Below are 25814 nucleotides of genomic sequence, written 5' to 3' on the forward strand. Positions count from 1 at the left end.
TATGTGCACAAAGTGGACTACAAAGTAAAAGAGAAGCAGCAGCACAGAAAAGGGGTGGTGGTCTTGTGAAAGGGAGAGTTGGAAAAAAGGAGGAAGGAGGAGGTGGTGGTAGGGAAAAGGGGGTGGGGGTGATAATGTTGTGCAGAGGAGGCTGCATAATAGGAAAGAGGATAAGGCATAGATATGGGGCTGATCTATGTGCAAGGGAGAATTGAAAAAAGTGAGGAGGAAGGTAGAAAGAAAAGGGGAGTGGAGGTGAAAAGAGGGGGTACAAAGGGTATCACAAAAAGGAGGGGAAAGAGACCAGGGGAATGGGCTTGAAGACAGAAGCAGTGGCATGAAATGGTTCGAAAAAAGAGGGCCCTCATAACTGGGTGAAAGGTGAAAAGGGTAATTCATAGTTGCAATGTGTGGGAGGAGGAAGATTCTGGTGGTTTACATGTGGGTGGTTTGTGGGGGAGGAGAGAGGTCCACAAAAGAAGGGGGGGAGGCATGCACCTGGAGTGAAGGTGAAAACAGGTGCAAATTGGGTAGGGTTGCCAGACTCAATAGAGGGTCTGCTGGTTTCTCTTTAAGATTTCCAGACTCAAAAGAGAGCAGGGCAATTAAAGGCACAGAAGTCCTGTCCTCTATTGAGTCTGGCAACCCTAAAAGTGGGGCTGCAGAACAGAAGAGAGAAAAGTGAGCTTAGTAGTTGCCTGGGCTGGGAAAGGGAAGTTATAGTGGGTTAATGGGGGGGGATGACAGTGGGGTTGGCGAACAGAGTGATCAGAAATACAGCCCTTAATAAATAGAATCTCTCTGTATAGCAAGTATGATAATCCACAAAATGTTGGGACTTCATTTTGAAAAAGGGAAATCTACAGCCTGAATTCTATGGAAAGAGACATAGAAAATATTAACTTTAATTTTCTTCTGCAAACACAGAGACCGTACAGTGCTTTACAACAATCCTCTACCTTAAAAAATGAATGCTTTCTACTTGCTTTATTATCCTGCAGTGAAATCATAATACTGTGCTGATGACACCATAGATAGTTACCATGGAAACTGATCTCTCAAATTCAGCCTTAAGAAAGTACTCAAACATTGGTCTTCAAGAAGGATCAGAGATAATATATTCCTAATTTAAAACTAGCTATCTCAGAAATAAATCGAGGGATAGGCAGATTTTAACATAAAATACCACAAGCATGTAAAACAACAGCAAACCACACCACAGAAGTGTTGCATCAAAATAACGGTACAAAACAACAACAACATTTAAACAATTAAGTGTTACTGCTTTGTGGTCTTTATTCTATTCTATAGGGTGCCACAATGCACACAGACTTGTAGGAAATTCTATTTTGATTCCACAGCATCCAAACAACAATTTTCCTTAAAATAATATCTTCCACAAGCAACTATCTTCCACAATCTACTACAAGCAACTTACTATTCAGCCTCCCTGCTGGGTGGACGGACAGGCGGACACACACACACACACACACACACACACACACACACACACACACATACACACACACTATAGCCACAAATATATAATGTTATAGCAAATTGGGGTGGCAAGTACATGCACAGTAAATCATGCATATGTTAGCTTTGCCTCCTACAGTAAAGACATTACTGTAGAAATTGCAACTGAAAATCCCAAGGTGAAAGCTGTGCCACACAGTTTAAAAGCACCAGTGTTTTAATGGTCAGTGGCACTGTGGTCTAAACCACTGAGCCTAGGGCTTGCCAATCAGAAGGTCGGCAGTTCAAATCCCTGTGATAGGGTGAGCTCCTGTTGCTCGATCCCAGCTCCTGCCCACCTAGCAGTTAGAGCATGTCAAAGTGCAAGTAGATAAATAGGTACTGCTCCGGTGGGAAGGTAAACAGCGTTTCCATGCGCTGCTCTGGTTCACCAGAAGTGGCCTAGTCATGCTGGCCACATGACCCAGAAGCTGTCTGTGGACAAACACCAGCTCCTCGGCCTATAGAGCGAGATGAGCGCCGCAACGCCAGAGTCGTCCACGACTGGACCTAATGGTCAGGGGTACCTTTACCTTTACCTAGCTATAGGGACAGTGTTCTTGAAGCTACCAACATGAGTTTGACCAAACTGCAGGAGGCAGTGGAAGCCAGGAGTGCCTGGCATGCTCTAGTCCATGGGGTCATGAAGAGTTGGACACAACTAAACAACTAAACAACAACAACAAAAGCTGTGGGGAATTTTAGAAATGTTAAAGCCACAGAGAACATTCTCCACAGCAATTCATAATATTAGTTATCTATTACTGTATGCCTAAGTTTGGGCACTCAGTACTGTACTTGCATTCCCAGAAATGTTACAAATTGACAGCATCACAAGATCTTGTGTGAGTAGCAGTCCTGTTTATTTAGATCACAAAGTCAAGATGCACAGATGAAAAGAACTTGATGGGTCACCTATTCTAAGCAAACCACACAGATGCTTTATATGGAAACATTTCTGACATATATTTATCCTGCTCTTTCATTCCAAATTCATTGCCATCCTTTTGCTATGTGAATATTCTCCAGCAACTTTCATTCTCACTCACAAACTTTGAAAATTGAGAAAATGCATGGCTGGCCTAAAGCCTTTTCTTACCACTTGAGGTGAAATGGTTAAAAACTAGCTTGCATGTTATATTCACCAGGAGAATTGACATCTCCATGAAGAAGTCCTGCACACCTGACAGTTTTGATTATTCCAGCTTATGTCACAGGAGAAATACTAGGGTTTTTTTTCTGGAATATTTGAGTGTTCTAAATAATTGCACACAATGACAGCTGCATATTCCTGCATTGTAGGGAGTTGGAGTAGATGAGCCTAAGGGTCCCTTCCAACTATCGATTCAATGATGATAGTAATAATGTTATTATTTGTACCCCATCCATCTGACTGGATAGCCCCAGCCACTCTGGACGGCTTCCAGCAGGCTAAACACAAACTGTAGAAAACACTACAGAACCTGTTCTTTAACAAGTAAGATACAGTGCATATGTGTGGGTTGTCAAGCACAGGATCATAGTGGTAATTAGTCACTCATGCATTTTCAAGAGTAAACAAAACCCAAGATCTTATTAGTACTGTCATAAAACATACCTCGTTGCTAATGGTGGTGCTTTGACCCTCTGACTTTTATCTTTACACCCTACCCATATTGCCTTAGCCATATACTTCACAAACTACTTGTTCTTTTACTTCTGGTTTTTTCTGTTTGTCAAAATGCTTCTAGAGCTGCTCCTTTGGTCTCATGATTCCCCCAATGCTCCCTTCACTAATTAGCCTAGAGTTGTGACTCTGATCATCCCTGTTGCTTTCTGAAAAAAACCTCACTCTCCCACTCATTGCATTGAAAAGCTGCCCACCTATTTGCTCCTTGTCATCTGGTTCTCGCTCTCAGCTCACTACCTATAAGTCATTTGTTGTTAATTCTCTTCATTCTGCTTTCCCACTCTCACCTTTGCGCCACCTACCACGCTTTTCCTTATGCTTAGAAGAACAGGCCCTTCTATTTCCATTATCAAAAATTCATTTTATTTTATTTTTTTTGTTAAAAGAGAGTCCGGATTCATCTTTCACTTGTTACTGTAGCGCCACCGGCACATATTTAGTGCAAAGTAAACATTAAGACTGCAATATTATGCATGCTAGTAAGTCCCATTGAACTCCCATTGAACACACATACAGAGGATTCCACTGCAAGTAGCAACTGTGACCGACAACAGGACAAACCTCCCATAGTCACCAGTTGTGACTGTGACCCCACTATTCAGATAGTTTGCACAAACCACAATGATATATTTATTTTGAAAACAGCATATAAATTTACACCAAAGAGGCACCTGTCAACTGCCTTTCCCTCTATTTCCTACCGAGCCTGGTAAGGGTTAAGTGTGTGCACACTTGACTCTTCTTCTGAATACTATTTCCAAGGAGAGCCTAAAGCAGATTAAAATATGTCAGAAACTTCAAAGCAGAACACTGTTCTTTCAAAGAGGTTTCCTTGTAGCACACACACAAAATGAAGCACTGCAAGCAATTCTTGACTCCACTATGGAGATGCAATTTGATAAATAATCTCCCAACATTCAAGGCCAGAATCATGCAAAACTACACCACCAGCACTTTCATCTACCAACTCGCCTCCTCTCTCTTTCCTGTGGACTTTTCATTTTATTTAGCTCTTCAATGATAATAAAAATGTGCTTCCTACCACTTAGATGAGATGCCACATGCTCTGCTGGTAGAGGGTCATTTCCATTTTCCGTAGTGATGCTGGGCATGTTGTCTTTTTCAAGCAGTCTATCCACCATTGCAATAATGCAGTTTAAACTCTTCCCCACATTGGCCCACACCCTGTCCTGAAAAAAGTATCAGTATCACCACTCAATATTTAAAAATGCATTTAAAGACACAGCAGTAGATTTATTAGTTTCCTTACTATAGTGAATAATAACAAAACAATATATTCCAGTCTTGGATCTACTTCAGCAGAAGATCTTTGCCACTTACTTCAAAGGTACAATTGCAGAATAAATTATTCTAGGATTGTCGCTGCATTTAGAATTGCCACAGACTATTCAAGAGGAGCATCCATGTTAGTATATTGCAGCAAAGAGAAAGACACATGTAATAATAATACCCCAAAGACTGATAAATATGATGTCACATATACAGTTGTGGACCACAGCTCCCACTTTCTCAAATTTATTTTGGCAAACTATGTAATTTATTCTTGTGCATCTGAAACTGTTTGGGCTGATGCATATTCTAAGGCAGTGTTTCTCAACCAGTGTGCCTCCAGATGTTTTGGGACTACAACTCCCATCATTCCTGACCACTGGTCTTGCTAGCTAGGGATGATGGGAATTGTAGTCCCAAAACATCTGGAGGCACACTGGTTGAGAAACACTGTTCTAAGGGAAGAGTATAGTTATTTTCTTCAAGATGAAATACAGTGGTACCTCTGGTTAAGAACTTAATTCGTTCCAGAGGTCCGTTCTTGACCTGAAACTGTTCTTAACCTGAGGTACCACTTTAGCTAATGAGGCCTCCCACTGCTGCCGTGCCACGATTTCTGTTCTCATCCTGAAGCAAAGTTCTTAACCTGAGGTACTATTTCTGGATTAGTGGAGTCTGTAACCTGAAGCGTCTGTAACCTGAAGCTTCTGTGACCCGAGGTACCATTGTACACTAGCACATGTTTACATAACTGGCGAGAAGGCCCAGTCCCTGAAGATACTCAATACCTCCAAGTGGGAAGTGGCATTTTAAGTCATATAAAATTTAATTCATATCCCACCCTTCCTGTGAAAGGAGCACAGGGCAACAAGCATCACATGATAAAGCAACAAAACATCCTAAAAACAATTCCAGTACAGATACAGACTGGGAAATATCTCAACTTAAAAGGCTTCTTGGAAGAGGAAGGCCTTTAGTAGGTGCCCAAAGAACGCCATTTTCTAATATTCAATGAAGGAAGGAAGGAATTCCAAAGGGGAGGTGCAACAACACAAAATGCCTCATTTCTACATTATGCAGAATGGACCCCCTGATAACATATCTGCAAGAGGCCCTTAAAGGCAGAGTGCAGCGATTGATAGGGTATACAAGTGAGGCCATCTTTCAGGTATCCTGGTCCCAAGCTACATAGGGCTTTGCACATCAAACTAGCACCTTTAACTTAGCTGGTAGCTAACTGACAGCCGGTGCAATTCTTTCAACAGTGGGGTAATATGTTGACTATATCATGTCCCAGTGAGGACTCAAACTGCCCACATTTTGCACTAATTACAACTTCTGGACAAATCTCAAGTGCAGCATTGCAGTAATACAGCCTGTGATTACCAGCTCACAGATGCCACTGGTCAGGTTACACTGATCCAGAAACAGCCATAGCTGGTAAAAGGCACTCCTAGCTACTGAGGTCACCAAGGCCTCTAGCAAAACAGAACCAGGAGCACCTCCATACTACAAACCCACTCTTTCAAGGACAGTATGACCCCACCCAAAGCAGGCAATTGACCAATTATCTGGACTTGGGAACCATTCACCTACAGCACCTCATTTTTGCCACAGTTCAGAATCTGCCACTGAGTCCAGGGACCAGTTCAGGGCTTCCACAGCCTCTCTTCATTTGGGTGATACTGAGAAATACAGTATAGGTGGGCATCATCAGCATGCTGATGAGGCCTTGGCCCAAATCTCTGAGTGACTACTCAAAATGACTGCTTCATATGGATGTTAAACAGCATTGGGGACATCCCACAGCACATCTGCCAGGGGGCCAAAAGACAACCACTCATTATTGTTCTTGGAAAGCAACCCATAGGATTGGAACCACTGTAAAACAGTGCCTCTATACCCATCCCACCAAGTTGGCTGAGAAGGAGACCATGGTCAATAGCACTGAAAGCCACTGAGAGATCAAGAAAGAATAACTGCATTGTGCTCAACATCTTTAAATTCAGCTCCATAATTTTAATCTAACTTTACCATGTGATTGAAGATCCAACAGTTGAGTTTACAAGTAACTGACATGCTGAACAGTTGTGTAATGCTGGTTGAACCTGATATATCACTGCTTAAGGCATGTGATTCTCTCCCCATAAAACTTGTTTCCTAACTTCCATGGCCTATTAAAACCTGCTGTTAATGAACAGTCAAGTAAGCACAATTGTCTGAAGTCACAGCTTTAATCCACCACAGTTCCTTTTTCATTCTCAGAATGTGTTCTCTGCCACTGACCCACTGCAAACATAAACCACAACACCACAGGCATCCATGCTATGTGTTGCATACTTGCAAACACAATGAAATGTTTACTAGCCCTCAAAAACTATTGGATCTTCAATCACATGGTAAAGCTAGATTAAAATATCTGCACAGCTTCAGATTTCTGATTAGCTGTTGCAATAAGGTAAAAGCACATGGGTTAATTATCAACAAGATGGTCAGCAGCTATTGCTATCCACCCATGAAATAAAAGGAACAGTATAACAATAATTTAAAAACAGGTAAAAGTGGAATATTTCTAAAGAGATATGTGAAAGTGCAGGATAGAATTCCAAGTAGGAGAACATTGTAACATGATGATAATGTTGTAGAAGAATTCAAAAGCTTATACAAGCTCAGTCTGCAGCATGAGCACATTTTTAAAAAGTGCAATATTGTGCCAGCAAATATTGACATGTATATGCCCTATCTGCCATAACCAATCACTTTGCACCTGCATCTTTATATAAAAGGTTTGTAGGGTTTCCCCCCCCCCTCAAACACCAGTCCTTTATAAATAACTCTGGTTTGTGTTTACTTTTTAGATTTCTGGGTACTGCTTTTAATCACTGACAAATCCCCTACTTACCAGATTATTTCTAAAGAACTACCTCACTAATGGATTATAGAATGAACAAATGATCTAATCACCTGTGGACTCAAGAGAGGAATTATGAAGGAATGTGATTTTAGCTTAAATGTTTTTATTTCATAGGAAATAATTTATTTCCCTTGGGTGTTTACTCAGAAAACCTATCTCCCTCTCTGGTTTAAAAATCTATATACCCGAACCTATTTTCCCCCATCTCTGACAAACCCTGAAATCAAACCTGACTCATTCCTGTTTTTTTAAAAACACACACCCTGCTTAGCAATAAGTTATTCATGTCCTTGTTCTGTAAGTGCACACATGTTTATCTGAACTAAAACTTCACCCCTGTGGGAGTTATCACAGTGGTAAAATTAAACTCATGAGTTTGTCTCGATCCCAGAGTTGATTTGCCCTTATTTGATCTTTTTATTTCTGAAAGACAACTAAAATAAGCCTTTGGTAAAAAATCAATGCTAAATTTCTATTTCATTTCGAGCATAACAACATGGAGTTTAAAGACTTTGAGCTGTATTGTACTGAAATAAGTATGCAACCTTCCAACTTTTGCAAATAATAATAATACGCCCCCCCATGACAAAAATGCTTCTAACAGTACAATCTTCCATATGTTTACTCATTAGCAAGAAACACTGTTCAATGAGATTTTGCTCACAGCTTAGTGTGCATAAGACAGCAATCTACAATAGTGAAATACAGTAGTAAATAACTGGCATGTTTATTAACTAAGGGCCAAACTAGACATGCCATTAAGGGTTTATTTGCAGTGTGTGTGTGTGTGTGTGTGTGTGTGTGTGTGTGTGTGTGTGTGTGAAATGTACATAGAAACCACAAGGCAATGGGCTTGATACCTGTCCCCATCAAGCAGAGTAACCCTTTCCTCCCCCGCTGCAGCCCTGAAGAAACTATGACTTTCCTCCCCATGCAAGTAGCAGTTTCAAAGGAGCTATTTTTGTGAAGGCCACAGCAGTGGACAAAAGGGTTAACCCCTCCCCCTCCCTGCCTGATGAGATCCTGGTAATGATCACCCTCCCATGGTGCCTATTTATATTATTGTTAGAGTACGGTAGCTGTTTGTGACTAAGTACCCCCTCCTTCCCTTTCCTCATCCTTCCACAATCCAGCCCACCCCGCTGTCTCCAGATATTGCAGCATGGTATTCAGTGTTTCAACTCAGCGCAAATGTTTGTTTACAATTCAGTTTTGACACAAAGGGGGAAAGATAAAAATGGGAAAGAGAGAGAAAGGTAATGTAGACAAGAAAACGCAAACACATAACCATACAACAATATCATTAAAGAGAAACAGTTTCTGAATCTGAATCAGAGGCTGAAATTGGCCCAATTCAGGCCAATTTGGATTTTACCCAAAGCCACAGGAACTTATACAATGGCAGCTGAAGCCTTTTGGTAAGTCTAGTATTAGGAGGACTGGTTCTTCCCACATTTTCATTTATGTTAGGCAATTAACTTCACTGGAAGTATTCCCAGTTTACACTGATAGCTACTGAGATATGCTGGGACATGGGCCAAACTTCACTGTCACATTTTATGCAAGTCATTGAGGTTCAGAATAGCAACTATTAGCTTTATCTTCCCCTCCCTCTGCCTTCTGGTTCACAAGTGGGGGCAGAATCTTATTTTCCCTTTCAACCATTATAGTACATGTGCATGTATATAAAGCTTAAAATAGAATCACTGTAAGACATGTCCAAAAGGCACATTTTTCTTCCCCAAAGAAAAGTAAAACATCTTCGGAGGAGGAGGGCGAGCAAACATTTAAAATCTGAATTGAAGCGGGGCTAAACTCTGGCAAATATTCTTGCTGCTCAAAACTATCCTCACTTGCTAAGGCAAGGTAGTCCTTTCTTCCCTCTGTACTATTTTTTATATTTCTCACCCATAACCCTTCATGCTTCTGTGCTGCAACTGAACCTGGATGTTTATGTCTCCTAAAGTGTGGCTGAAATGTGCTTCCAATTTTCTCCTGTGGGTCAACAGTGGGGTGGTGATTGTTGGGGGACATGCATTACATCATCATGTGCAGTCTCTCTGCTGTGTTTTGTTTCTTTTTCTCCCCAGGTGCGTCCTTGGGCATACCCCTTTGATGGCCTCTGCACCAGCGCACCAGTACACATCTGGCTGAATCTGTGGGTGGATGAGCCATTGACACTGCGCTGGTGAGGACTGTTTGCTGTTTTTGCTGACCACAGACTGTGATTGCTGGGGGGTTTGTTCCTTGGATTCACCTTTGGTCTGTGAGCACCAGGACGTGTGCTTAGGACTAAGACTTTGACTTAGAATAGACATTGTACCAACAGGATCCCTACGTTTGCTCTACGCAGAAGGGGAAGCTTGAGGATTCTTTGATCGTAATCTCCAAATCTAAAAGACTCCCTTATTTTTAGCACCCTCATCCAAATAGGGCAATGGCAATTCTATACATTTTTGGATGTTAGTAGGCGGATTGGCACTGGTCTTATTGGCTAAAAGGAATGACGCCAACCCAGTACCAAATTTTGATGACTATCTGTATTTAAATCCTTCCCAACATAGTCCAAAAACATGGCCCGAAAGCAGTTACTTTTGCAATACCACCAATTGCCAAAAGCAGGGGGGTCTAACTGAGTTACCTGAGGGTCAAGCTGAATGAGTTACATAAGTGTCAAGCTGATCAGTGCGAGTTAAAAGGGATACAGAGCCACGTTATTGGGAGAACTGGAACTGCACTTCAATTACTAGCAGACCCCAAACCTAAACAGGCAGTTTATTTGGGCGCAAGAAGGATAGGTGGGTGGTTTGTGAAATAACCAGTTTCCTTCAACACTCTGCTAGTGGTATAGAAAGGGAGGCACATCGCATTGGTGGGATCCGCACATATTAGGTGGGATCATCTCAAGATTAGTGACAACGCCGGGATTGTTGCATATTAATTGGTGGCAAGTCCTGGGTTCGTCGCAAGTAGAATGTGTCCTTTTATTTAAAATGCATCTCTGGGTTATTTGTGGGGCATAGGAATTCATTCATATATTTTTTTCAAAATATAGTCCGGCCCTCCACAAGGGCTGAGGGACAGTAGACTGGCCCCCTGCTGAAAAAGTTTGCTGACCCCTGGTCCAGTCCCTGTGTTCGTGGGATTGTGCTACTGCGCATGTGCCCCACGGACAACCGTTGGGACTTGGAACGCAGAGCGCTCGCCAGCACTCGCCCTCGCTCACTCACGCGTGCACGCGCTCCCCTCTCTCATCACCACCCGGCTCAGGTCTCGAGTGGGGGACGCTTTTCCGTACCTCTGAGGGGGGAAGAGGAGGTTGAGTGACACTTACGCCTGTCTCCGAGTGATAAGGCGGTGCATGGGAGTCGCCATCTTAGCCACCAGCCGGGCTCTAGTGCACGCTGCATGCTGGGAACGCCGTCCTCCCTTTATCCGCCCTATTGGACGAGCCGGGCTCAGGCAGCCTGCCGAGCAAACGCCGGGAGGGAGGAAGATGAGGGCGGTACCATTAGGTGCAGGGCGGTGGGCGGCGAATACGGTCTCACTTCTCCTCCTCTCCCCCCACCCCGCGTCTTCCGCTCTTCGCTATACGGAGCCGGACCTGCTTTACAGCCCTTTTCTCCCAGCGTCCCTTCTCAATCTCGAAATGACGGCTGCAAGTTATGTTCTTGGCGCTCTCCGGTTTCTAAAAGACATGGGTTGGGCCACTTTCGTTCTCCCTTATGTTAAGAACTCCCTGCTAGTGGAAATCTAGCACAGCAGGGAGGACCCGAAGTAGTCCACATATGTTCTAGCACCCGTTAATTTAACGGGCTTCATGATACTTGTGTGTGTGTGTGTGTGTGTGTGTATGTATGTATGTGTATATATATATATATATATATATATATATATATATATATATATATATATATATATATATAGGGCAATGATTACATAGTTATTGTTTCTTCAGTTGTTGTTGTTGTTGTTGTAACATTTATATCCCCACCTTTTCTCCAAGGAGCTCAAGGTGTTGAATATCCTCCTCCTCCATTTTATCCTCACATCCTGTGAGGTAGGTTAGGTTGAGAGACTGTGATTGGCCCAAGTTTACCCAGCTTCATGGCTCAAGTAGGCGTTTGAACATTGGTCTCCCAGGTCTTCATTCAACACGTTAACCACTACACCACACAGGTTCCTAGTAGATCTGTTTTGGCAAATCAACTGTATTATCTTCTTTTACATGCCTCCCGAAATTTCTCTTTTCAAAAATTTGGGTAAGTAAAGCCAGGACTTATAACTCTGTTGTGTTTTCATATTTGTTCACTGCTGTTCATAAAGTACTTTCTAACCAGGCATGCTAACTAGCTAGAAATATACAACAGTGGCTTCCAAATGGAACTCTGCCCACCCAATTCTTGCATTATGTATGGAGTGACTTTTTATCCTCCCTGAAGGGAGGCTTTGGAATGATAGAAACAGCTGGTGAGAGAAAATGGGAACAACTATTCAGAGACGATCTGTAACCATCAGGTGGAATATTTTCTTCACAGAGTTAGCATTGCTTTGGTGCTGCCTAGGAATACCATGGCCAATTGCATTTTGCAATTTTCAGTTGGAATACATGATTATGCCTTCAAAAAGTTATATATATCTATATAGCTTATTGATATAGCTTATGGGATATCAATGGACTCCTATATGGCCACTGTAGGTGGGAAACTGCTGGCACAGATGGGATCTTCGGTCTGATCTGGGGAGGCAGTTATTATGTTCTTAATAACTGACAGGCCCTACTTCTCCCCCTCTGACTCAACAAATTACAAGCGGTGACCCAGTTTACCTTTTCCCTTGTAAGGTACAGGAGGAGAGAGAAGCTAAGCCAGACTTTAAATAGCCACATCCCTGATTGCTTTTGATGAACAAACAAATTGCCTCCAGGTAACAAGTCATGTAAGTTTTTGTAAACTAAAAATGGGAGTTTGTTCAGGTCACTGATGCATCCCAAGAACTGCTTCCTTCCACGCATCCAGTAAATCAACACTTTGGCTCCTACACTTTGTTCCTTGCAATGACAGTGATTCTTCAGTGAAATTTGGGTATGTGGTTGCCAGATTTTAATCCTTTGAATATTCTGAGGCAGCGATACTGGCTGCGGCCTCTGTGTCACTCCCTTTGTTGCTTGCCTTATTGTGCCATACTTTGCCACATTCATGAAGTCGCTTCTTACATGTAACAAAGTGTGCTTAAGGTGTCACAGGAATCTGCTGCAGTTCCTGCAGCTGACTAAGATGAATGCTCCTGTTGAATTATTATTATTATTATTATTATTATTATTATTATTATTATTATTAATAGTAATAATAATAAAGCCCAAAGTGCATGCAATGGTACCCATTACTGACAATTTGTAATTGAATGGACTCATTCAAGAACATAACTTTGAGGCTACTTACCCACTCTTCCTCGTCATATTCTGAATGGTGAGGTATAGAATCTTGTCTCTTGATTTGGGATGGATGCTCCTGATTCGACTGGTCCCCACTCTCTTCAGCATTGTTCCTTGGCACAGTTGGTTTTTTTAGGACACAACCTGGGCGGGCTGTGTATAGAGCTAAAAGGGCACTTCTGATCAGCTGGTCCTTAAATGCATGTACAAATAACTCTGTCTAGAATTAAAATGAGTGTGCAGTCAGTAATAAGCAGGCAACGTACATCTAATCTACAGCATAGCCTATAGTTGCCACAATGGCACCAAAGACTAGGTGAGGAAATGTATTTTGTTATCTATGTTTATCAACTTCTGTTAGTGCAAGGGTATGCGAAGTTTTTGAAAACAATGAAGTTTTGTGGCAACTTAAGAGACACAAATTCTCTCAACATTTGTAATGCCCCTAAGGGAGCTGCAGAAAATAGCATCCCAATTTGCAAGGGGACACATGGTCCTGAGAAGTTGGTGTGTGTGTGTGTGTGTGTGTGTGTGTGTGTGTGTGTATCTTTGTATGTATAAGGCCTAGTAACTGCAGCAGCAGATGGGACCCAGAATTCAAAAATTTAGGCAACACCTGGTTAAGCAACAACCAGCACAGGAGAGCCAATAGACAACTTGTGACAATCTTGTTGCCTGCTGTGATTCCATTATTAGCTAATTTCAAAGCATGATAACAGGCAATGGTCCATGTTGACTGATGATGGCAAGTTTACAGTTCAAGTGATCACATAATTATCAAATGAATAATGTAATGTTTCGCCCCTAGGCAAGCCTTTGTTCAATTAAAAGGTGCCTATTCCGAACAACTCTCTAAATTTCACATTCATCTCAGCAGAATTACACACAAAAACCATTTAACCAGGACACCTTCCTTCCTTCCTTCCTTCCTTCCTTCCTTCCTTCCTTCCTTCCTTCCTTCCTTCCTTCCTTCCTTCCTATTAAGTCTCATGTATTTTTCTTGTATCAATTCAATCAACTGCTAGCACTCATCCTTCTCCTTGTAGACATATCCATAGTGTGTACTAGAGACATCTGATTCAATTATTACAGTACAAATGTGACACAAATCTCAATTTAGAAGAACATCACATTATTATTTTTAAAAAACCCCAATGAATTCCATTATAGGCACCAAAGTAAAAGAGTACACCAAATATCTCTGCATTCCTCCCCCTAAAATATAGGCCAAAAACAGGGTAAATCTGAGTGATAGCAAGTGCCATTTTTCATTGCTATAGCAGGAAAAACCTGTGAATAAGTTATCTATATTGGTTAAAAACAAAATAGATTTGGGATGTACTTTGAAAACCATGAATCCTTGCAAGTTGTGAACAGAGACTCTCCAACCCAGGAAGAGGAGTTTTATAATGTAATAGTTTTTGTTAGCTGCAGATTTCACAGAGAACATGTAAAAAGATAGATGGGCTACATGGCGTAGTCCCACCTACCCTGTTCTGTCTCACTTCACCTCTTTCTTTCTTTCTTTCTTTCTTTTTCTTTCTTTCTTTCTTTCTTTCTTTCTTTCTTTCTTTCTTTCTCGCTCTCTCTCTCCCCCACTCCTTACTCCTCTCCTTGCCACCTACATGAAATTAGGCGAAGGGCCAAAGGTTGTGCACGGCTGGTGTAAAATAGATAAGAATAGGAAAAATTTACTTTTGTGGAGTTTTCTACAAACATTTTATGATGAAGAGTAGGATATCCATTTCAACAAAAGAAATGAATAAACAAAATTTAGACAGACCTTCCTAGTTCAAACAATGATACCTACTTTTATTCCCTGTGTATAAAAATCACATTTTTTAAAACAACAACAATTCAGAATGGAGTAAAAACCAAAAAGAACATGATTTTCCTATGGCAGTAGCCTGAAGCTTATAACCACCAAAATAACCTAAGATTTCCTCATCTCAGGGAAGTCAGCTTATGCAGATAGAGATAGTAGCTACAAATTTGGTGAGTTCTGTCTAGTTGTCACTGCAGGGACCATTTTTGAATCTTACCGTTTCTGAAATCATCTTTAAGGAATTCTTCAAGCTGTCTGGCAAATGCTGCCTTGCAGAATTAAGCAGCAGGTCTGCATGGCTTGATATGAGAGGCTGCAGATGATTGATGCTACTAAGAACTTCTTTTGCCTTGGCTGTGTTTTCAGGTGAATAGTAAATACATTGGTACCCAGTACTGCAGAAGGAAATAAAGATACTATTTTTTAAAAAAAACAACACACACCTGAAAGTCAAAACCTTTTTTTTCCTTTTTAACTTTTAAAGGCCAAGTAGATACTCATCATCAGTATGTGAAGACTCTCAGAATTCTACAATTATTAAGGAAAGGTGCTCTAAAGTTGACTACAACACCTTTATGGGCACTATTTGGAAATCCAACTGGCTAAAGGCTAGGAAACAGACCTTGCTGGCATAGTAAGAGATGGTAACCTTTTCTTTGATGAACGCTTCAGGCACTGCTGCTGAAACTAATTATTCCCTGAAGCTCTTTGAATGAACTGCTGTACCATAAAAAAAGGAAAGAAAGCAGACATGTTCCCATTCCTACAATTCTAAAGAAAATAAAAGCTTATATAATCTCCAGTGGCACACTTGACAATCCATAATGAGCCTAAGTAAAAAAAAAAACTCACTACCTTCCCCCCATCTGTGCAATTACATTTTTAAAAATATTTTTTATAAGTATCCTAAAGTTAATTATTATTAATCAGCCACAGTATGATTTTATCCTCACCACTGTTGGGTCTATGAAATGTTGTTATTTTTGCTATCATTGTTGCACAGTAGCAATAAAAAGACAGGTCTCTGCCTTGAGGAGGCTATGAACTAAAATTCAGTACAGGGGAAGCAGCAGCAGGAGGTGGTGGTGGTAGATGTGGGGAATTTCGGAATGTAGGCTTATTTTTGCTAGGAGATGCTAAGGCATGCTACTGGAAAGAGACTAAGAGCAATCAAAAAGACGACATGACTAATCAGGAAGATCACACGGCTAAAATTCAGGCAAATACCTTACCAAGTCTCTTACACAAGAGCCACCCCTAACTCTGTCTCAGTCTGCTGGGGAGAAGTAATAGGATTGATCCAGAAGTGCTGCTGTTCTGCAAACAGAGCTAATAGAAGATGCAAAGCTCAAGCACACATCTTGAGGCACTGTGCAAGTGGCTTGTTTTAGGAGATGCATACTGTGGGGTTTAGGTTCTTTTTTCTCAAGTAATGATATTGTGCTATGCTGGGAAAAGAGCTTCCTCTTGCAGAAGAGCATCTCTGCATACAACCCAGTAAGTACACACTGAGTCCCAAACATCTTGATTAAAGGAGAAATGCTTTCATTGGTCACTTCGTGCACCAAGTTATTCAGAACAAAATAGTTTTGCACTGCCCAACATTTGCTAAATGGCACAGCCCTGGAATGTCATGTTTATGGGAAAACAAGGAAGAGATATGGGAAGAAGCAGGGTATTATATGGTATGTTGAAAAGTGAGAAGCAAGAGGTTTGTACTGAACTACAAGCCACAAAAAGCCCAGTTTCAAATTTTAATTTTGCACTTAAAATAACAACCGGTTTAAGGAGATGTAAACTTGCCTTGTGATCTTCAGGATTATCTCTGGCCAATGACATTTTTAAACAATAAAACAGCAAATTATGTCCGTTTCTTATTAGCCATTGTTTATTAAAATATACTTCCATGACCCTGAGCTTTGAAAAACTGTGTTCACCACTCAGGGACCCTAAGTCTGGCACTCCAGGAAGTCACTTGAGTCACTTGCCCCTAAATCTGAACCTGGCAATAATATTAACAGGAAAGGACTGGTAGCAATTTTTCTTCATTAATCACATAGATGTTTCCAGATGGGTAAATCTGTGGCACTATAATTGCTTATGCCATACATTAATAAGATTGCCACCAGTGATTACCAGAAGTGCTGGTCCTTGCAAATTTGTTTGTGACTGGACTTAACTGCCAGGCGTCCTTTACCTTTACCTTTATGTGTGCTATTGTATCAGGTAGTAACCCTCAATTATGTGTGCAGTGGAATTTCCTGGGCATCTCAGATGTTAACACCCCCATTCACAACCCTAGTTGTAACTATTGCTAATCACTACTGCACTGCATATCCAAGTACAAAATGTTGTCTAACTTTGATGAAAAGTTGTTGCTTCTAGAATATCTTAGTTAAGAATTCATATTTTCCAAGCTACCATGGCAGAGCGAGTACACCCTGACACACCCCAGCACAATTTCTTGCATTGGTTTGATGGCACATGTTTTGGAGTCCTACAGCCTACAGAGTGACACAGCAGGCAATCAGATAAGGTCTTCAGAATATTAACAAAGACTTTTAGAGAGACCAGCCATGTTAATTTGTTACCATATGCCAAACTAGGGTTTTACCAAAACCATGCAAATTTGCTGGCTTCTGGAGAGGAGCTCACACCTGATGCTTTGCTCCTCCCCAGTCATTTTAACTTACTGTGGGGCAGCAGTGAAGCCAAGGTTTAGCTTAGCTTAGCACATTATCTAAACCAGGGCTCTTGGTTCAGCTTCCTCCAGACGAACCATCAACTGTAACCAAGACCAAACCTTAGCTTTGGATTGTGTTTAAGGAGGAGACATTAAACCATGATTCTAGGTTCAGGCAAAATGCTAAGCCAAACCTTACCTTAGCTACCATGCCATGCTGAAGTAAAAGGACTGAGAAAGAGCAAAGCAGCTGTGATCTTTCCCTGGGAGTCAGTACATTTGCCCTAAGCTTTGTTTTGGCTTAGCGTCACATGTGAATGTGGTCACTGTGGTGATTTTTTAACAGAAAAAAACACCTCTGTATATTCTCTCTGCACCACACTTTCTCTCTCTCTCTCTCTCTCTCTCTCTCTCTCTCTCTCTCTCTCTCTCTCACACACACACACACACACACACACACTGATGTAGGACTTGTGAAATCATTGTAAAAGTCATTTCTGTTATCACCCTTAGATAGAGACAATGTCAAAGCACAGAGCTGCATAACTTGTAACAGAATCTGAATAAGTGTTATAGTGTTACTGAGTAACCTTCCCCTAAATTTTTTCCCTAAATATATTAAGAACCGAAGGAAGTTAAACGCCTGGTGTTTAATGATAACATACTATAATTCCATTCCTGCTGTTATGTGAGTAATTCTTGCAAATGATTTCAAATTGTTACCATCTGGAATTGGGGTAAAGTGTTTCACAATAATTTTTGGTGCGACGCAATTCAGGAAATAAGCTATGCATAGAAAAGATCATCCCTTCTAGAATATACCTCACATGCTGTATTATGCATTAACCCTCTCCTTGACACCTTCCCCCAACAAACTGTGTGCAGCATTGCAAAGGGGGCCACACTGTGACTGACAATCAGGAGCATGGTTTAGCAGTCATCAGGATAAGGCTGGCAAAGCAGTAAAGTGATGATGGACAGCTCAGCAAACTCCCGGGTTGCAAAGAATTGGACCTTCTACTCCTGTATGTGTCAGTCAGGGTTCTAACAAGAAAAATCCCAAGGGATTTCTCAGCTGGCGTATGGCCAAACTGGGAAGCGGAATGCAAATATTTAGGTTGCTAGGAAGTTATGATGTTGGGGTGGGGTGGGGGAAGAGACACAATGAGAAGCAAGCCAGCTGGTGGCAGATTAAGCCCACTAACAGCAGGGTGGGATCTAAGCAGCTACCTCAGTCCCTTGGGAAGTTCACAACCATTCTAGCCATTTGAAGCTGATACATAAGAGAGCACTATTAAAAACTGTACTGAGCATCTGCAGTGTGAGGAAGTTTTATTAGTGGCTTTCACAGCAACATACAACTGAGCCAACAACTGGGCATGAGGAAGTGGAGAGCTTTGAAAGAACTATCCTTTTGAAACCAATGCAAAGTACGACAGGACTTTGTGTTGAGCGACATGATCATAATAACCTAAAATAACCAAAGATTTCACAGAGGTATTCTGAAAGAGCAGGTGGTGGGGAGAGATCAGCAGCAAGAGAAGGTCAACCATGAACAGGCTGCAGTCATCAAGGAAGGAGATGACTAGAATATGGACATCAATTTTAACAGCTTATGCCGGGGGGGGGGGGAGTAACCTTGTAGATGTTTAAAAGAAAGGACAGAATTTAGTCACCTCCTTGACATGTAAAGAGGAGAATACAGATGAAAGTCCTAAATGACCATGGCCTAAATGGTTGCATTTGTCACAGACAGATGAAAATATAGTGCTCCTGACATTAATGTAGAGAGGTGGTTTAGGGGTTATGAATTAATTTTCAGCTTCTCTGCTAATGTTTTCCATTATTGCTAACAGTGTTTTCAAACTCCCTGCTCAAAACGGTTATAAAGGAAGGAATCATCTACAGTGGTACCTCGGTTTATGAACACAATTGGTTCCGGAAGTCTGTTCATAAACCGAAGTGTTCATAAACCGAAGCAAACTTTCCCATTGAAAATAATGGAAAGAGGATTAATCCGTTCCACACGATGAAAAACACCCCCTAAAGCAGCAATTTAACAAAAAATTACTGTCTACCAAGAGGTTTCCTAGGCCTATGGAGGCCTCCACGGAGGCATCGGAGCGTCCGCGACTGGGATGCAACCACGGAAGCGCTCTGATGCCTCCACGGAGGCAAACTGCGCAGAAAGAAGCCTTTCCCTGATGCAAGTGCCCTGCGCTGCAGCCGCGTCTGTCAAGGCGGCTGAGTAAAGCACGGGAAACCGGGGGGGGTCCCCTTTGGAAGCTCTTACCGCGCGTTTAGAAAAGGGCTCCCAGCAGCAGCAGCAGTGAGAGGCTTGGCGAGTCGTTTCGCTGCACCGCGGTGGCGGCGCTCGCAGCTCTCCTTCCCTCTCTCCGCGGTGCCGGCCGGGCGACCTTCCTGAAGCCTCCTCAGAGCAGCCGCCGCCGCCACCAGACGCCAGGACTGGCCGGGGTGGCTCGCGGTTGGAGCGTCTGGCTTTGGTTGGAGCGGCGGCGGCGATGGCGGCTTCTCTCAACCGCAAGCCTCTCCACTCCGCAGGGGCGCAATGGTGAAGGCCCGGCCTCGCTTCTCTTGACCCCTCCGCGAGGCCGGGCCTTCGCCGTCACGCTCCTGCGACGTCTCTCCAACTTCGCCGTCGCTCTCCTGCAGCAGGGCTCAAGAGAAGCGGACAGCAGGGCTCGCGGAGGGCTCAAGAGAAGCGGACCTTCGCGCTCCTGCGACGCCTCTCCACAGGAGTGCTACGGCGAAGGTGGAGAGGCGTCGCAGGAGCGCGACGCGAAAGCCCGCTTCTCTTGAGCTGGCCTCGTGGAGGGCTCAAGAGAAGCGGACCTTCGTGCTCCTGCGACGCGGAGAGAGGGAAGGAGAGCTGCGAGCGCCGCCACCGCCGTGCAGCGAAACAACTCGCCAAGCCTCTCACTGCTGCTGCTGCTGCTGCTGCTGCTGGGAGCCCTTTTCTAAACGCGCGGTAAGAGCTTCCCAAGGGAACCCCCCCCCCGGTTTCCCGCGCTTTACTCAGCCGCCTTGACTGAGACGCGGCCGCAGTGCAGGGCACTTGCATCGGGGAAAGGCTTCTTTCTGCGCAGTTTGCCTCCGTGAAGGCATCAGAGCGCTTCCGTGGCTGCGTCCCAGTCGCGGACGCTCCGATGCCTCCGTGGAGGCCTTCATGGGCCTCGGAAACCTCGGGTTACTTACTTCCGGGTTTCGATGGTTCGTAAACCGAAAGTTCGTAACCCGAGGTGTTCGTAAACCGAGGTACCACTGTACTGAGAAATTTTAAGGAGCAACTTACATTAAAATTAGGGTTGGCAAGTATTTGAAGAACATTAAGTTAGTTATCTGCCCTTTAGCTACCTAACTGGTTAAACTGAAATAAATATGTATCACAACTACTGGTGACCTTTGGGATACTGGAGGAAGGGTGCAATAACATTCAAAGAAAAAATAAACACCAACACTTACAGACCCAGTTCAGACTCCATTCCTGGCTAGCTGCTAAACCATCGTTCAGACACCCAGGAATGAGTGTTAGTCTCCCTCCCCTGCCCTCATATCCTGGTTTCCCTAGAATCGTAGCCTTAGGGCAAAGCGGTAGGGCAACAACATGTATTTTAATACATGTGTGTTCACCCCCCGCCCCCCACAGGTGAAGGAGGTCTGTTTTTGAGATGAAAAAAAGAGTGCATGGATGAGGGAGTCAACACACACACCTTTACCTTGCTGCATTTTGTAGCTTTAAGAAACTTTTACCCTGCCTGGCTCACATGTAATATTAGAGCAACTGCTCAGTTGTATTTTGTCCCAAAATGTTTTTTTTTTAATGGAATGACATCTGGGAAGAGAAAAAGAATACCTTTTCCTGCAAGTTCTGAAACTCACAATATCAATTAAATGGGCTTTCTAACCAGTGCTATTAAATTAAACAGGAATTAAATTAGGGCAAGCATATAAAGGAGAAAATATTGCTAATAGGATGAAAGCAATTTTAATAGCATCTTAATATTCAAACTGGAAATTAAAAAGAAGATTAATAGTAAATATTTTTAAAAGAACATTTGCTACGACCTAGGTGTCCAAGAGCGTTGACAGTCCTTCCCAGATTATCTGAGAAGAGAATCTCTTCCACTCTTTCTTTTTAGTATTTCACTTCAATTAGCATACAGAGAACAGCTGCTGCCTTTTAATCTATTCACATTATATTCTGTCTGACATCTCAAGGTGTTACTTCTTTATGCAATCCAGGCCTCAGAGAGGTAAACCAAAACATTTAAATTGTAAAAGCTGGATCGGGAAAATGCTATGTGGCCTCAAACCGTCTTGGGGCTGCTAAATAAACATGTCCATGCAAACATAAAGTTGTCATTGCCATGGTGAAATAATTTTCCTTATTTAGAATGAAATAGGTCTTTGAAGCTTGGTTCCACATTTCATGCATTAGTGCATCCACAAATCTGGCTCTTTTAGGACCGTTTTGTTTTTAAGAAATGAGAAGAGCCCTGCTAAGTCCATCCTTCTGATCCCACATTGGCCAACCAGATGCCAGTGAGAAGCTAACAAGCAGGACATGAGCACAATAGTGCTCTTCCCACTTGTGTTCCCAAGTAATTGGCATTCAGAGATACACTGCTTTCAACACCAGAATTAAAACATAGCTATCAGGACTAGCAGCCATTAATAGCCTTAAGTGCCCAATATTAGCCCTTTGAAAAGCACTTGACAAGAAGAAAGTAATGCAGAATTGAAAAGTAAAATTCAGGACATTGCTTTTCTCCCATTATTTCACCAAAGGGAAAAGAGCAAAAGGATAAGAAGAAAGCAAAGCTGTAGGTACAGGTGGTGGTATCTTCCATTAAGCAAATCCAAGAGATTGCAAGCTTTAAAACTTCATGGTTTGCTTAAATAAATTCTAATGCCTCCATCGGCCATCGCCAGAAACTGGTTTGACAAATCTTTTGCATTGTTCTACATTACATGTTCTACATACAAATATGCTACCACCACCACCCCTCAAGATTAAGTTTGAAAACAAATAATTTCAGTGTTATCAGCAACCATGTGTTACAATATAATCATCGATTCACTGTTAGAATCTATACTTTGAAAACAATTTATATTCAGGTACTGCAATGGTGACCTGAAGTAGTGGTACTTCACTGCTATTTAGGATACATGACTGAGCATAACAAGTGTTATTTAGCTAGCTACAGAAGCCAATTGCAGTTGCTATAACAATTGTAATAGCTGTTAGGAAACAGAAGCTAATTAAACCGATGATGTGCTACCATGAACAAAGATTCTCTTGAAGACTGCAGTCTGGAATTAATGACACACCTTTATTAATTACTATCAGTTTTGTTTGTTCATTTTAATTAGAATTTTCTGTTCCCAACTAGTCCTAAAGTAGTTATTATATGAATAACCACAATTGCCAACATGACAGCAAAAGTTGGTACTTTGAAATAAAATCTTTTACAATTTCACCCAGACCATGAAAGTATCATCCAGGCTAGCCCAACATTGTGTCCTCCATATATTTTGGACTACAGCTCCTGTTAGCAAACACGGCCCATGGTAAGGATTGATTACAGTTGTTGGAGAGCACCTAGCTGGCTATTTCTGTCCTAGGTGAACTGCTATTTGAACATAATCACTATGATCAAAAGTTAAGCACACAAAGTATTGCATAGGCAAAAGTTTGAGCTAGCCCAATAGATTTTGTTGCCTGAGGCAAAACAAAAACAAAAAGAAAAATAAAAGTGGCATCCTCCTATTCCCTTTACCAAAGCTGACCAGACTGGTAGGTGAATATGCAACATATGCAATAAGACCACATTTGAAGGCAGCTTCCTGGCACACACAGCTCTGTTCTTCAACACTTAACCACTGCTGCCTGCCCCTAAGGGTACCTAATGGTAAAACCAGCCCTAGCAGAGAGTGCCCTACATACTACAAAGCTGAAAGGGTTTGAAAGCAATATACCTAGTTAAATCTTTTCCTTTTCTTTTTAAAGATTAAATATGTTGGAGAGGCACATGTAACTCTGTAACCTCACTACCGGTATCTATTCTATCAATGGAAAATTGAATTTTGGTACTGTGGCTAAGATGCTGGAACTAGATGTCGCTGAGCAACTTGCTCTTTCTCATCTTCATTCAGTTACCCATCTGTAAAATGAGAATAATGGAGGTCTATATTTTGTGAGCACACATATGGCTATGTGCTCACTTTGTCCATTACTCATAGTACTGCAAATCTACAGTAAGCCTGAAAATTACAACTGTCATTAAATGTGATGGAAAAGCATTTAAGCAGCAAGACTGATAAACAGGAGGACCATATAATGTATAAAAGTTACGGTCAATATACTTACTTTCGCCTTTCTGCCTCAAATTTATTTAGTAGTTTCTGAAGACCACCATTTTTAAATCCCTGAAAATGTGCCGCAGGGGCTCCTACTGTGATGACATCATAAAGAGCATCTGCAACAGGAACAGATAAATATTGAGACTTGCATACAAATATATGTGATTGTACTAGGAGCCTCTGCTTATGACAGTAAGGTCCTTTATTTTGAAGCACTGTTCCGAGATGGCCTGTTCCATTTTGACACCTGCTCCCACCCTGTCCCCTGCTGAAGCCTCGTTGACCAGCTATGGCAATGACTTCTGGTGAGATCTCACAGAACTCTCACAAGATCTTGCCAGAAGCTGCCACTCCCACAGGACCCCAGCTGTGGCATCAAGGATGGGCGGGGCAACCACCAGGGCACCACCATGTGGGATTCCAACACTCGAGGCAACTGCTTCAGTCCGCCTCAAAGATGGGCCAATCCTGCCACTTCCAGAACATTAATGTAAGGTTACAAGATGTGCCTTGAATATATCTTGTCATTGTATTCCTGGAAATGCTCTCCAAACAATATAAAACTGATCCCACCAATCAACTAACTGATTTGGAAGGTATCAGCTTATTCTTTTTAAAATTTATTTTTATTAAAGATTTTATTGTTTTACAAAAGTACACACCTTGTTTCTTTTTTCAGGTTGTACAGTCTTTCTTACAAATCAGTTGCATTTGTTGTGAGACATTAGTGTTGAGTACAGTATAAGGTTGGGGAAGAAAAGAGGGAAGAGGTGGGGTGGGGTGGTGAGGCTTATATTCTTTTGCATAATATACGTGTGGGGTTTTGTGTCAGCGTCAGCTGGGTAGGTTTTCTTTCTATTCGTTTATTGCATTTCCTGGGTAGTGAGAGGTATTGGAGGAGCAGGGTATGTTTGGTTGTCTGTGATTGGCTGCAGTGAGATCTGTTTGCATTTGTGAGGGGGGGAGGGCTTGTTGGGTCAGGTAAGCCAGATTGATTCATATGCTGTTGGTGGGTTCTTGTTGTTGTCTTGTTGGGCTGTATATGCAATAAAGGGGAGCCATACTGGGGTGACGCCTGAATCAAGAGAAAATAATAAAAGTCCTAATTTTTTCTCTGCAAAGCCTTGTTTCCATGAGGTGGTGGTGGTAAACAAGCAAGCATGTTCCCTGTAACCCCACACAGCTCATGAGAACTGAGCTGTTATGGGTCTCCCCAATAGCTTTTCGGAGGGGGCTGGCCATCACAAATATTGTGGGCGTGGAGGAGGCTGAGTGTGGAGCTGAGCAAAGCAACACAATAACTCCTATCAGTTTTAGAAATACCTCCAGTGAGAAACACATGGAAGAAATGAAAGGTTTTTCATGTTTACCCTACATTTTCATTTGTTCCTCACAGAAACAAATTAAGAAACAAATAGAGTTGCTGCTTTGTTTTTCATTTGTTTCATTTATGTGTACAAAGAAACACTCTCCTATTCTACGCAACTGTTTTAATATAATAAGCACAGTGGGCGATAGCAATGCTTCAACAGTGACAACATATGCTCCTAGACATTAGAAAAAAGTTTAACTGTTTTAGGATATAATTCCAGTTTTACAAAACAGCGATACCCAGAAGAACTCATTTTTTAGAAATAGGGTCTGAATGTTTGTATCATAATTCTTTTGAAATGTGAGAAGCATGACAGCCTGATGAAATGGCTAGTAATTCTACCCTAGCATGTTACAGCTGTAATAGGAATAATAATAGGTCTTCTTACTGTTTGGGTCCCAAATGAGTCTCAGTCCTAGTTGAAGCACTCTTAGGTGCATGCAGTGGATAAAGGCCTGACTACAGACCTAAAGACAGCCCAGTGAATTATGCACAATCTTCTGGCTCAAAAGAATAAAGAACTGAATTACAACCTTCCCCAACTATTATCTGCAAATGGCATTGCTTCGTATATTTGTCCCACAAACCTGCAACTATGATTGACTTGAAGGTAGATCTGATTAAACACTGACTTATTTTGATCAAGGAGCAATGTTTAAAATGCTCTGAGCATTTCCAGGGAAGAACTGCTGAAATTTAAAAGTCTGCAGCTAATAGGAGTCTGG

At 42.0% G+C, this 25814-nt stretch overlaps 1 protein-coding gene across 12 annotated transcripts in view; it reads right to left on the reverse strand.

The window, feature by feature from the left end:
- Positions 1-25814, reverse strand: part of INPP4B (inositol polyphosphate-4-phosphatase type II B) — a 267689-nt gene that overhangs the window by 47832 nt on the left and 194043 nt on the right. For all 12 annotated transcript variants that reach the window (XM_035113742.2, XM_060278622.1, XM_060278620.1 and 9 more), the window contains 4 exons: positions 23725-23833; positions 14868-15045; positions 12833-13045; positions 4230-4377 (listed from right to left, as the gene is read on the reverse strand). In XM_035113742.2, the coding sequence (XP_034969633.1) occupies positions 4230-4377; positions 12833-13045; positions 14868-15045; positions 23725-23833 (648 nt within the window). The remainder of the gene's footprint in view (positions 1-4229; positions 4378-12832; positions 13046-14867; positions 15046-23724; positions 23834-25814) is intronic.

Source organism: Zootoca vivipara, chromosome 9, assembly GCF_963506605.1.
Source record: "Zootoca vivipara chromosome 9, rZooViv1.1, whole genome shotgun sequence".
Taxonomy (NCBI): Eukaryota; Metazoa; Chordata; class Lepidosauria; order Squamata; family Lacertidae; genus Zootoca; species Zootoca vivipara.